This window comes from Pseudorasbora parva, chromosome 1 (genome assembly GCF_024679245.1).
Source record: "Pseudorasbora parva isolate DD20220531a chromosome 1, ASM2467924v1, whole genome shotgun sequence".
Taxonomy (NCBI): domain Eukaryota; kingdom Metazoa; phylum Chordata; class Actinopteri; order Cypriniformes; family Gobionidae; genus Pseudorasbora; species Pseudorasbora parva.
Window position 1 is genome coordinate 56,364,301 of NC_090172.1, and position 14,626 is coordinate 56,378,926.

At 38.2% G+C, this 14,626-nt stretch overlaps 1 protein-coding gene and 1 long non-coding RNA gene across 5 annotated transcripts in view; one reads left to right on the forward strand and one right to left on the reverse strand.

Annotated features, from left to right (window-relative positions):
* Positions 1–13,512, reverse strand: part of LOC137078374 (uncharacterized) — a 60,856-nt gene extending 47,344 nt beyond the window's left edge. The window contains exon 1 of the long non-coding RNA XR_010905295.1: positions 13,489–13,512. This is a non-coding gene — a long non-coding RNA (uncharacterized lncRNA). The remainder of the gene's footprint in view (positions 1–13,488) is intronic.
* On the forward strand, positions 2,818–8,542 carry si:ch211-212k18.8 (uncharacterized protein LOC100001422 homolog). 4 transcript variants are annotated; one of them, XR_010905291.1, is made up of 8 exons: positions 2,818–3,246; positions 3,332–3,474; positions 3,557–3,676; positions 6,805–6,858; positions 7,004–7,156; positions 7,553–7,602; positions 7,706–7,774; positions 8,086–8,542. XR_010905291.1 is itself a non-coding variant. In XM_067445561.1 (8 exons), exons 1-7 carry the CDS (start codon positions 3,090–3,092, stop codon positions 7,742–7,744), a joined length of 789 nt encoding a protein of 262 aa, XP_067301662.1. In that variant the 5' UTR covers positions 2,893–3,089; the 3' UTR covers positions 7,745–7,774; positions 8,086–8,539. The 4 variants fall into 4 exon arrangements, 3 of the variants coding, with proteins under 3 accessions (XP_067301671.1, XP_067301662.1, XP_067301653.1); XM_067445561.1 differs by having other exon boundaries at positions 2,893–3,246; positions 7,480–7,602; positions 8,086–8,539; XM_067445570.1 differs by lacking the exon at positions 8,086–8,542 and having other exon boundaries at positions 2,820–3,246; positions 7,706–8,079.
* Positions 13,513–14,626: the final 1,114 nt, after the last annotated feature.

Genomic DNA, 14,626 nt, shown 5'->3' on the forward strand with positions numbered 1-14,626 from the left:
TACACAATGTTATGGTAATGCATGTTCAACGTCGGCCCTGATTTGTCTGCATTGCAATACGTGAGTTTTCATAGTTTACTCGCTTAAATTGATTTAATGTGGATTACCTTTTGTATATTAGGTCAAAAAAACTAACTGAAGATTTTTGTTCACTGGATCTCTAATTCTGTGGTGTAGAAATGGAAGAGGAAGAGGGCAAAAGACGAGCATTATTTTTGGCAATGTGTTACGTGGCTGCGCAGATGCAACATTTTTTTTTTAAAACAGTTGTTTTTAAAGCAACTTAGCTAAAACCATCCTCTAAATGATGTAATTTGTTTTTTAGTATGTTCTTCTTGAGGGACTCAACTATTTTACATTGAATTCTTTTTTTTTTACATTTTAAGAATTGTTTTGTGCCTTTTTAAACTGCGTCCAATCAAGAAGGCACTCGAGAGCATCTTTACCTTGGGAATTGGCAGGAAATGTGAAAACAGACTAGTCCTTTTCGCCTCGTCTTAAAGTTGTATTTCTCTTTTATACATTTTAACATGTGTATTATTATGTGTGTGCAGCTCAGTAGTGTTAATGTAAAACAAAAAATGTTTTCCCTGTTCATAAGAAACCTTATTTTATTAAGTGGAGGCGCACACTGTAAAATACACATGTGGTTTCAAGTTCAGCCGTTCCATCTGTTATGTTGAAATACCTATGGCAAGCCGTTTTAACATTTAATCCATAAAAGGTTCGTTCACCCACAAAATGAAAAATTCTGTCATTCATTACTTACCCTCATGTTGTTCGACACCCATAAGACCTTTGTTCGTCTTTGAAACACAAATCAAGATATTTTTGTTGAAATCCGATGGCTCAGAAAGGCCTTCGTAGACACCAATACTTTCTCTCTCTCAAGACCCATAAAAGGCACTAATGACGTCTTAATAAAGCCAATCTCACTACAGTGGGTCTACAATCATTTTATGAAGTGACGAGAATAGTTTTTGTGCTCAAAAACAAAACATAATTAACAACTTTATTCAACTTTATTCTTGTCTTCCATTTGGGCCTCTAATGTGAACTCAAGAAGCACCTCGACACGTGCGCAAGAATATGACATTCGGGCATCCATAAATGCACAACTTAGCACCATTTTGAGCACTACGCCAAGACTTAAAGCACAATCAATGTAGAATTCAACAGCTTAGATATAGCACGTCTTCCTCTTCTTGTAAACAAAGTTCTGAGTTATTTAGCTTTAGCATAAAATTATTATAAACTATGATTATTATTATCGAAATTACAGTATAAATGTATAATTAAAAAGTTCATCATTTCTGAGGGAAAAATAAATTGTCAAATATCAGCTTTTAGACATTATTCTGTTTTTTGTTGTTGTTACAAGTAAGAAATGATGACCGCTTAATGCAATAACAAGTCAACGGAGAGTGTTTTATTGTCGGTTGATTAATGGTGTGGGCGTGGCCTAAATGCGCTCTGTCTCTATGAGAGGGGTGCGCGACACACAGCTCGACAGCAGCTGAGCTTTTATTGTATTCTTCCGATCATTAATAAATGGGCACAGCACTATTTTACCATATTAGATATATTTGAGTGTTTTGAAAATTCTGTTATAATGTTACTCTGTGTGTTGACTCTGTCGCTGCTATGAGACACTTGTTGCACGTTGCAGTGAGCTAGATCGACATTAGGATATCATACTAGGATATCAGAGAACAATTTAACATATTGTTTTAAATCATTCTAGGGCACCTTTAATCTATCAACTATCTCCACTTCACATTGCTATAGCTGGTTGTAGCGCTATCTTGCGTGCAGAGGGAATATGAAAGACAAAGTTTATCCTGCCCCCAGACTGAGCCCAGCCAATGGTGAGTTGTCAAGAGATGGTGTCAATGGTGGCTTGTCAGGCTACATTTACTCTGCAATTACAACTGCATAAATAATGTTATGAGATTAATTTACATGTTGCATTTTGAATATAGAAAAAAAATTAATGGGGTTAATAAATTAAAGAAGTAAAAAAATAATTATGAAATTAAAACCGCCAGAAGGTGGCAGAAAATCACTGATTGCTTCAAAATGGCACATCCATTCTGGAACAAAGTAAGTGACTGATTTTTTTCAAACCCCTGGTTATTCATTCAAACCCACGGATTTGTTTAGAGACAAAACACCACAGTAACAAAACTGGTTGTGTAATATTCTGGAAATATACGTTTGTATAAAGAGGCATGCTGTTTTGACCATTATTCTCTCTAGATTTATCAACTATAATAAACAGCTTAGCTTAATTTTTTGAAGTGGTTGTGGCTGTGATGGTTGTGTCCGATATCCCTGGACAATTATGCATACAGCAAATCTCCTTTTATGAATATGGTCAATTGGATATGGAATATGGAAACTAAGTGTTTATATCTAATAGAAACAATGTTGGAAGATTTTCTTCTATCCTCTATTTAGCTGTATGTTTTTTTTTTCCTGTGCACATGCAAACTCTGATAACTGGTGTCGTTGTTTCCGTAGCTTACATTTTCTTCATCAACTACTGTTGTGATTTATAGAACAAATAATTTAATTACTTAAGTTGTAATAAAGTCACTCTCGAGTCATACAGTTCAAAAGTCTCAAGTCATTGGGTCTCAAGTCAAAGTCAAGTCGTTTTCTTCATTTAGTCAAGCAAGCCCTAAAATTTGCGACAATGTGCCCCGCACATGTTACAATGTCACATTTTACTTCAATTCTTTCAGGGTAAATCAAGAAAAAAGTATACACTGTATGAAACAAAATCACAAAATTGTACTACATGTGTGTGAAATTATTGTGTTGCTCATCTGTCTAATAAAACATTAATATATTGCATCTTTGGTGTTTCCATGGTTTCTACAAAATAAAATTAAAATAGAGAGAAATGCGGGTATGATGTCATTGATAGGCAACGGACAGGCCACGGTCCATGTACTGGTTAAAATTGCTTATTTCTCTGGATTTAAATATTCTTGGAAACATTTGGAATAATGGAAGTAGTCAACAAACACTGCTCTAGTGGTTTTTATCTTTTTTTTTAAACAACTTACATACTGTGCCTTTAAATGTTAAAACGGCTTGCCATAGATGTATGCTCCAGATGGGAGAAGGGGGGATACATTCCGGAGCCAAACAACGGAGCCCTTTCCAGGAACTGTGGGCGCAATATAACAGAGATTGTTTTGAACACATTCATTAAAGACCAGCCGAAGAACATGACAAGTAAGATATCTTATAAATAATGTGTATATTATAAATGTGTTATTTGCAACCGAACCTGAACCCAAGACTTGACGCTGTTCAATAGGCGAAGCCGAGCTAGAGGTTTCGGATGTTGCCTCGGGGACGGCGAGCGGTTCAGGCGACGCGGGGACTTTACTGGAAGTTACTTTTCAGAAGAACCCTCGTCAAAAATACAAATACCTGGAGGCAGAACCCAAGATTTTAGGGGTATCGTTACACGTTAAGTTCGCGTTAAAGCAGAATGATGCTCTCAAACAGTCTACTTAAGAGTTTTATTTCTCATCCACAGGTGACGGAGATTGCGCTGACTTTCTTCTTCATTGGTTGCAGATATTTGATTTATGTTGGTAAAACTGACAGTGAATTTCAGACTACAGCAAACAGCATCATGCTAGCGTTCTCCGTTGTTGTAAGTGTCTAATGTAAGTTATATGTTGTAACTGTAATTTATTTATTTATTATTTACATATTATAAGCCTGCTCATAAAAAAATTAAGTGTGTTAATTGGGTTCACGTCTTGACAAAATTACCGTAATTTTGAGATTCCGACAGTTTGTGAAAGGCCAGCGTTCACGTCGTAAACCAACTCAGATGCTGCGTCCCAATTCGCCTACTTATACTACGTCCTAAAAGTATGTACTCTTTTTTTTTTTTTAAGAAAAAGTATATACTTTTGAGTATGTAGCAGAAAAGTATGCAGGCTTCGGGACATAACGTCGTTACTACTTCGCCATCTTTAACTGACTCTGTCTCTGTCGCTTAAGTTAGTTACGTGCATCCCGTCACCGTTTAACTGCCCTGTCAATCATCGTCCGATTCGTCACAGTTCAAATCCTCCACATTCAGAATAATCTCCTACCGTATCGGAGAGAAATTTCGATCTGCCATTTGTGGGTCTTTAATGCAGAGACTCTCCTCATGTGTTTGCAGTTTAAATATAATGATGCATTTAAAAGTTAATGGCCAAGCATGTCATTACAAAAGTTCACAATGCTGCTGCAGGTGAAATATAATGTGGGCAACACATTGAATATATTTTTGTCAGGTTAAATATTGATAGTTGGTCACTCAAAAAGTCCATTTATTACCAAGATTATTAATAATTCCCTCCAGGCTGGCCATGTTCCTTCATCTCTTAAAACTGCTATCATCAGACCACTTCTGAAAAAACCTACTTTAGACCCAGATGTTAATGACAACTACAGGCCCATCTCCAACCTCCCATACCTCTCTAAGGTGCTGGAAAAAGTTGTTGCTGCACAGCTTCAGGTCCATTTGGAGCATAACCATCTTTAAGAGAAATTTCAGTCTGGTTTCCGCTCAGGACACAGCACAGAAACAGCTTTGGTCAGGGTCACAAACAATCTTTTGATGGCGGCAGATGCTGGTTCCCCATCCCTTCTCATCCTCCTGGACTTAACTGCAGCTTTCGATACAGTTGACCATAACATCCTCCTTCACCGTTTACATTCCACCATTGGTCTCTCTGACTCGGTCCACAACTGGTTTTCTTCTTATCTCACTGGGAGAACTGAATATGTTGCGTTAAGACAAGCTACATCCCTGTCACACAATGTCACCTGCGGTGTCCCTCAAGGCTCTGTGCTCGGTCCCACCCTGTTCATACTCTACATGCTCCCCCTTGGTCGTCTCATCAACCGGCATGGGATTTCTTTTCACTGCTATGCTGATGACACTCAACTTTACTTTAGGACAAGTTCATCTCCCCCTGCTGACCTCACACCATCCACTTTGATCACTTGCCTGGATGAGATAAAGGCGTGGATGAAGCAAAACTTTCTGCAGCTAAACAGCTCCAAGACTGAAGCTATCCTAGTCGGCACTCCACTTCAGGTCCAGAACTCCGTTATCACCAGCATTGCTTTCTCTGATCAGGTCATTCCACTTTCCACTTCAGTCACCAATCTGGGGGTCAGAATGGAATCACAGCTTACTTTTGAAGCACACATCAAACACCTGTGTAAGACCTCCTTCTTCCACCTCAGAAACATTGCCAAACTTCGTCCCATTCTATCACTGGCTGATGCGGAGAAGCTTGTCCATGCCTTTATCTCCTCCAGGCTGGACTACTGCAATGCGCTCCTTATTGGCATCCCTAGCAAAAATCTCCAGAGGCTGCAGTGTATTCAGAACAGTGCTGCTAGGATCCTCATGAGGGTGCGCAAATACGACCGTATCACCCCCATTCTAAAATCACTCCACCGGCTTCCTGTGTCGTTCAGGATCGAGTACAAGATTTTTCTCCTTACCCACCAGTGCATCCATGGTGATGCTCCCTCCTATCTCAAGGAACTCCTCACCACACAAACAGCCACTCGTAACCTCCGCTCTGTTTCGCTGTATCGCCTCAAAACTCCCACAGCCAATCTCCGTACTATGGGGGATCGGGCCTTCTGCTCTGCAGCCCCCAGTCTGTGGAACGCTCTCCCTGACCACCTGCGGACTCCACAGACTATAGATACTTAAGCGTGGTCTTAAAACCCACCTTTTTAGCAGAGCTTTTAATTGACTTGCTACTTCTTTATTTTATTTTATTTTTCAGTTTTATTTATTTATTGTTGTTGATTGTTTTTTTATTTGTTTTTTTTTATTCTGTAGCAATTTGAGATTTTGTTTAATATAAAGTGCATTATAAATAAAATTTATTATTATTATTATTATTATTATTATTATTACTCAGTCAAACCCCTTTATCTAAACTTCTCTACTTAACCGTCAGACTCGCACATCCGTCATGTTTGTAGTTTTTTAACGCTTTTTATCCGCGTGTGTAGTTCGAATCCTCGTCCAACTCGCAGTGGGTTGTGGGTCAGTAAAGTGCACATCGATACCAATTCGGACCGGAAATAGTAAACCATCCGGGTATCTTTGGAATACTCTTTTCAACATACTACGATTTGGGACATACTAATTCTATTTTCGAATAGCCTACTATTTAGTATGGATAGTATGCAATTTGGGACGCCGGGAGAAAGAATTTTGTGGGAACTGTATCACGTGACAGCTGCAGATTCATTTTAGCATACATTATAACAATTTTCTTTGTATTATATTACCTTTGAATCAAATTACAAAAACAAAAAAATAGGTAAATATTAATACAGCCAAATTAAAATTCTGTCATTAATTACGCACCCTCATGTCGTTTGACCTTTTTTCATCTTCTGAGCACAAAGATATTTTAGTTGAAATCCGATGGCTCAGAAAAGCCTCCATTGACACCAATGTCATTTCTTCTCTCAAGACCCATAAAGGCACTAAAGACGTCGTTACAAAGCCCATCTCACTACAGTAGTTCTACAATCATTTTATGAAGCAACGAGAATATGGGTTTTGATGTAAGATGTTTGTGCGCAGGAATGAAGTTGCCCGTTCCTTATGTAACGCTATGTGTGCGTCTCAGTCAGCTCCCTAGTTCAGTAGTCAGGACACTTAGTGCCCTGCCTTAACACTTAGTGCCCTGCCTACTGAACTAGGGAGCTGATTGAGACGCACTCTGTGTTTCCTCTAAACAGGGCATTATTGCTGGCAGTGTGGCGATAGCAGCGCAGAATCTCCACCTACCGACAGTAAGACTATTTAAACACACCGCTAAAACAGCAAAAAAGTGTCATGTATGCAAATTAAGCATTATATGTAGAATGTGGACACAAAAATTTTGAGTGCCCTGAAGGAAATAAGTATTTCTGAGTGTATCATTTTATTTCTTAACAGCTCAAGGCATGTTTGGGAATGCAGGTGGTCACATGTGCGGCATATGTGATCTGCCTTCTCTTGACAATGAAGAATCCTGCATTATCTAATACCTGCTGGCGTTACCTCCATCATAACGAAACAGTATATGAAGAAACATGTCAACTTTTAGAGGTAAGCTAAACCGTTTTAAAGAGAACATTTTAATGCCATTACTGTCACTTTTGAAAATAATGCTTTGCATACTAGGATGTGGGAAAGCAAAAGATTTCACAGACTACGGACACAGTTTCTAAATGTAGAAAATTAATATTAACCAAGTTCATTAATCTTTTAAAGTTTTTAGTTAGCCTTTAGTTATTTCACTGATAAGAGGAGGCCATTTCACACTTTTAGGAGCACTATGGCTCAGGGGATTGACAAAACTATTACATGATGATGAAATATTTGCCATTAAATGTTGTTATTTATATATCGTTTACTCTCTTTACTCACAGGATGGACTTGGTAAAATAACTGGGTTAGATCAACTGATGGCGGTGACTCAGATTGCTCTCTCTGCCACTTTAGCTGCATACTGCTGCAAGGTGATTCCCTGCTGCACTGCCACATCTCAACTGGTAAGCAATGCTCATTTCCTAAACCTGTCGATGCTGGCCAGCATTATGAATGATGTGAAATATGATGCAGAGTTCTTGATCATAAACTCTTTGTCTTTTTCAGCCTGTCATCGTCATGAGGGCACCTACAGCTCCACAATGAAAGCGAGAGTGTGTGTGCATCTAAAAAGATGTAATTTTATCTAATAATACTAATAAAACATGTTATATACATACATTAAGACAATATACGATTATAAAACACATCACTATAACATCTATATATATACAAGTATTTAAAGAGCATGAAAACAACTCAAATTTGATGTTAACATACATATATACAGTACTGTACACTGTAACTGTGTCTTAGGCACGTTAATATTTTCACCTCCCAAAAATGTTTTAAGCCAGCAGTTATTTATATATTTTACAATAGTGTGTCAGTAGGTAATATCAGTTTCAAACATTTATTTTGACATTAATTTTAATAATCCATTCCAGTGAGATTCTTGTATGCAAAAGGAGTCTGACAACAGCTGTTTGATCCACACGGAGATCTGATCTCACCATCATCGATCAACCATCAATCTCCCTCACCATCTGAGATTACATGAAGAAACTGAAAAAACGGAGACAAAATTCACAAGAACTGCGACGACATCTCCAAGACGCTTGAAAAAAAACCCTTCCTCCAAGCTCCCTTACAAACTATGAGCAAGTGTACCAGGACAAAGCTGTTTAAAAAGCAAAGGGTGGTCACACTAACACTGATTTGATTTAGTTATTAGGAGATCATTGATAAACAAAATCTATTTACTGTAGCTTTGCAGGAAGGTTTCTTCAAGCGTCTTGGAAATGTTGTCACAGTTCTTGTGGATTTTGTCTCAGTTTTTTCAGTTTCTTCGTGTAATCCCAGATGAACTCGATGATGGTGAGATCAGATCTCCGTGTGGATCAAACAGCTGTTGTCAGACTCCTTTTGCATACAAGAATGTCCCTGGAATGGATTATTAAAATTAATGGGGAAATAAATGTTTGAAAACGTAAACTGATATTATTTACACACTATTGCAAAATATATAAATAACTAACTGGCTTAAAAAATGTTTGTGTTGTGAAAATACTAACGTGCCTAAGACTTTTGCACAGTACTGTAGCCTACTGTTTTTTTTTCTATATAGCTTTGTGTATTTTAATTCAGTCTTCATGTTGACTTAGCCTAGGGTGAATTAGGAGTGAGTGAGACATGGGACATACTCTGAGTTGTATGCTCTAAATTGGTGTTTCCTAACCTCTTTATTTGTTCAACTCCTAATTAACGAACCACAAAAATGTGCATGAACTAGTTGGAATATGCTAAAACAAAACAGCTTAATTTTTTTTCAGTAAAACATTATAATCATATTTTCATCAAAGGTTTGTGTATGTTAAATGTGTTTGTCAAATTATTGGGGATGGGTGCACCCAAGCTTTCATCCAAATGTTACCAAAAAACCTTCAAGCCTTCTTCTGTCTCAATCACATTGTACTGCATGAATTTGTGAAAATAAGTTGAGCAAAAATAACCATAGACTCTTAATAATGATGAACAGAAAAAGGAAATCTTGCATATGAAATTACAAGCATAAACTTGTGTAATAAATGTGCTTTCACGTCTAGCTTAAAGCAGTGATAAGATATGCTGTCCCAATCACCAAAATGTTATGGGGAGTGTGTCATGCATTCTTTCATTTTTATATAAACGTATTTCCTGTTCAAATGGATAACATTGTCAGTGTTGTAGAAATGTGTCGTGTTGGGCTGATGTTTTTTAATTTATGGAAAGAAACCTTTCACAATTTGGAAAATCAAAAATTGTCCTAATCACCATTACTTAAAAATTCTCACCATATCTAGTCTTTTTACTAATTTGTAGTGATAGCCAGACGAAACTGGCTTAGTTCAAAACTGAAAACCACTCTCTAGCACACTAGAATCCACACAAATACCTGATTTGGACTTGGACTGTGCGAAGAATCACCAGAATGACACCGACAAACTTCATCCTCAAAAAACAAAATCAATATAGTAATTTATTGTAATTTTATCGCAAAACATATTCCTGAGACATTCTTGAAAGCAAATTTCATTTACAGCAGTTACAGACCAGGTGTCTGTTACTTTCCCTATCCTTTAAAATAAAGTGGTTTGAACATATTACAGTTATTACAATTAAACTGAGCATGTTATTGAAAAATTAAGGAAACTAGTAATACATTTTTCTTTTTAATATTTAACAGTACAGATATGTGAAGTGTTAAGAACTGCATAGATTTGAAAACGATTCCTTGTCAACTCCGCTCAGAGGTCCCCGACTAAAAAAACAAAAGCAAGGATGCATTTAATTGATCAAAAGTGACAGTAAAGAAATCTGTAATGTTACTAAAAAATTCTATTTCAAATAAATGCTGTTGTTTTGAACTTTTTCATTAAGGAATTCTGAAAAAAATAAAATAAATTTACACATCATCAATGTTTTCATCATTGATGATAATAAATGTTTCTTGAGCAGCAGTTCATCATATGTAAATGATTTCTGAAGGATCATGTGACACTGAAGACTGGCGTAATGATGCTGAAAATTCAGCTTTGATCACAGAAATAAATTACATTTTAAAATATATTCAAATATAAAACAGTTATTATAAATTATAATATTTCACAAGATTACTGTTTTTACTGTATTTTGAATCAAATGAATGCAGCCTTGGTGAGCATGAGCTACTTAAAAAAACATTAAAGGCGGGGTCTAATGCCATTTCATGCATTCTGACTTATTTACCCTGTTAAAGAGTTGGATTCTCATGCTAAACATGGCCAAAGTTTATTAAAAAAAAATCGAGTTGGAAATATGAAGTATGCCTTCAGGGTTCAATTTCGGAATTTTTTTCCAAACAAGCTTCATTTGGGTTACGCCACGGGTCATGGCATGCCTACAGGAGCTGGACAGTTTTTAAAAAAAAAAGTATTTTATAAATCTGATAAAACTGAAGACTCCCCGGAGATGAAGGATGCAACACTACGGTCAAAGTCTATCTTTCTCTCTCCACCTTGGGAAAGCAACATTTACATTTTTAATACAGCTTCTGGTTTTAAGTAGGGATGTCCCGATCCGATCACGTGATCGGAAAACAGGCCCGATCACGTGATTTCAGACTCGATCGGAATCGGACGTTACATCCCGATCAGGACTCGGATATATATGTATATTATGGGGTGAGGTGAGCAGGGGTGCCATTTAAAAGGTGCGCACTTGCACCGCGGTTCATCTCACATCTGATGACGCATTAATAATATGGGTTGTAACTTGAAAATAATGCTTTATGTATGTTTCTGTAGCGTGCTGGCTCCTCAGTACATTACAACAGCGCTAATAAAAGAAAAACGTTGGCAAAACGGTCTATCTGTGTAAACTTTGTTCAATTCATGCGAGTGCTGCCGTATTGTCATTGAATATGAGCAGTCATTTTCACCGTCATCACCCGTGTGTAGAGAAGACGCGAATGAGAGCGCGCGCGCGCTGATCTATCTCTGTGCATCATCCGAAAGCGCGCACTCGTCTCACAGCGCGCAAATATTGAGTTCTCTATCAAGTCTTGCGCTTAAACCAAGGGGGTAATCTAGCACTCGGAAAGCGTTCCACCCATAGGGGCGGCCATTGCTAACCAAGCCATCACCTGCTGTTAGCATCCCATTGACTCCCATTCATTTTTGAGTCACTTTGACAGTGAATAACTTTACATCTGAGACGTTTAAAGACTCCATTTGTCCATTGTTTATTTCTAAAGAAACACGACAATGTATAAAAGGCTCCATTACCTTGTATCTTACACTATCGCCCCGCAGAAGCTGTTTTTGTAAAAATAGGCTAACGATTGCGTCATAACCAACGCGACTCTGTCGCACAGTTGAGAAATTACCGTATAGACCTGAGGAGACGCTCGCAGGCAATCTTTTACTGCAATCTGAGACAGTCGGGGGGACGTGGAGACAAAGTCTGATAAAGTCAAGGGGGAAGAATGGGGAGAAGCCCATAGTGAGCCAAAAGCAACGGGAGAAAATATTTAAACAACGTGATTCAGCTTTCACTTTCCACACCTACTAGAAGACCTACAGCTGTCAGACAGGCTGCTCACGTCACATCTCTGTCGTCAAGCTCAGTCTGAGCCTGGGCAGTTCACTCAGCCATCAGGAAGTGAGTGCTCCTATACTGACATCACTTAACGCCGTAGAAGTCAATGGGATCGCTCTGTCCATTTCTTTTACGGTCTATGGCTTAAACGGACAAACTCACACAAGAAGTATGTCAACATGTCCATCTTGATGAGTATCCAAGCAGACATGGTCTGAATATGCCTTAAGAGGACTTAATACCAGCTTTATACAGTCGAGAAAGACGGTGCAGAGCCTTCCATTAGGTCTTAAAGGGGCAGTAGCCTTTACTGCTGTCTGTTTAATGTCAAACAAAAGATAAGGAATCACTCACTGCTCTTGATTGAATAGCTTTTGTAAGGATTATTCTTTAATTTAAACAGTTAAATATGCAGCTATTTTACATTTGATTAGCCTACTTTATTCAATTTCTCCACCTAAAAACTAATGTTAGACCTATAAAAACCTGAAAAGCATTGTTAATTACACTTCAGTCAAATTACACTTCAAATATTTTTTTCCCAAAGTTAGTTTATGTTATTGTCACGATGATTTCATTTCAAGTGTTCATTTTTTAAATAAGTTTAGTTTTAGTTTAAAAAACGGCTGTGTGATGTCATGATTGACAGCTGAGATCGACATCTTCTCTGAGTGAAGTTGTCACTGAGGCACTAACAGATTTTTTCGGGATTTTTGGGAACAGATTATTTAATATAATTTAATTTCCATAACTGTTTATTTCACACCAACATAATTAATTGTTCTGCATCTATGAGAGTATGGGTGTGCTTCTGATATCGCCATTGTACTTCCTGCTCTGCGCAACTCCGCTCCCGGACTTTTTTATATTTACTGTTGCACTAAAATCCAAAAGTGAAGAATTTATGTTATTTATTACTTGATTGTTCAAGCTACCTCACAGAAGTGCTCTGTTTGTTAGAGTTATTGAATGTTAAAATAAGGTGAATAAAATAAAAAAATAAGGAACATCCTGGTTCGTTTTTTCGCTCTTCTTTATTCTTTTTTAATGTATTATAGAAGTATCGGATCGGGACTCGGTATCGGCAGATACTCAAAATCAAATGACTCGGACTCGAGGGCAAAAAAACCTGATCGGGACATCCCTAGTTTTAAGTAAGTGAAAAATGACTCCACACACACACACAGTAGAAAAACTCAGCTAACATTTGTGATACATGCTGGCAGTTTTACTGTGTATTGTGTACTGTACTCTACCATATATTGTGGCCTACCTGCGCTGAGATTGTGAGAGTGCTGTGTGTGATCAGGACTGTAGTTCCAGCCAGGGATGCTGAGGGTCTGCATGTGGAGCTCTGATAACTGGTGTCGTTGATTCCGTAGCTTACATTTTCTTCATCAACTAATGTTGTGATTTATAGAACAAATAATTTAATTACTTTAGTTGTAATAAAGTCACTCTCGAGTCATACAGTTCAAAAGTCTCAAGTCATTGGGTCTCAAGTCAAAGTCAAGTCGTTTTCTTCATTTAGTCAAGCAAGTCCTAAAATTTGCGACTCCAAAAAAAGGTTCCCCACCACTGGTGATATGGTCATGTTACAATGTGCCCCTCAAATGTTACAATGTCACATTTCACTTAAATTCTTTCAGGGTAAATCAAGAAAAAAGTATACACTGTATGAAACAAAACTACAAAATTGTACTAGATGTGTGTGAAATTAATGTGTTGCTCACCTGTCTAATAAAACATTATTATATTAAAGGGGGGGTGAAACACTCAGTTTCAGTCAATCTTGAGTACCTATAGAGTAGTATTGCATCCTTCATATCTCCGAAAAGTCTTTAGTTTTATCATATTTATAAAAGAAATATAGGCTGTACCGAGTCTTTCCAGAAAAAAACGAGCGCCTGGAGGCGTATCGTGTGGGCGGAGCTAAAGAATGACGAATGGGCGCAAAGCGGTGACGTCCTCAAACCCATCTATCTCAGCTAATACAGATAATGATCCACAATCAAATCTGAGGCAGAAATAAATTGAACACGAGAAACGGCAACATCAGGACGTCCATCTCTGTGGTATGTACTGTATTTAGGGGCCTCTGTGAGTCTTTACGCGCAGTTTATGAGGACATGATTCGGTTTATGGACTATTGTATGTGACTAAGTTAGACCTTAGAAGTAGCAAGCAAAACGGTTTTGCACGTCAGAGTCAGACTAGTGTAAAGTTATACAGAACAACAATGGAGTAACCGTTAGCGCATTTGAATGACGAAGCACGCGATCGTGTCGTTTACTGATGTTTACTCATGCGACGGTAGCCAATAGCAGAGACATTTGAAACAGATTTACTCACCGGCTGCTTCCAAAGCAGGACCGAACCTTTATCGCTGGGACCGCTCTGTCAAAAACACACTTCTTTGGTATGATTTGGTGAAGTCCTGTACAGCAGTGGCGTGGAAATCCACTTTGAGACGCGACTGAAGCGATGCCTTGAAGCTTCCCGTCATTTCAGCGTCCAAATCGGTTCAAATGCAGCGCTGCCTTCCCGGAATGCTGTGCTGAAGCGTTGAAGTCGCTCGACGTCACCCATAGGAATAAAGAGAAGCGCGGCGCGCGACATAAGTGTTCACGGACGACTGGATCTGGAGCTGAGAGACTGTTTTCGGCGTGCATTTCCTCTCTCTCGCTCTAGTCACGCGCGCACGCACCCTACCGGGAGAAGAGCCCGTACGGCCCATACAAGGACCTTCCGTTCTATTAACGTCAAGCCGACCCATACTCGAAAAAAACTCTCCGAAACTTGTGAGAAACCGGAAGGAGTATTTTTGACACAAAAATACTCTATCAAACGTCCAACATTCGTTTTTGAAAT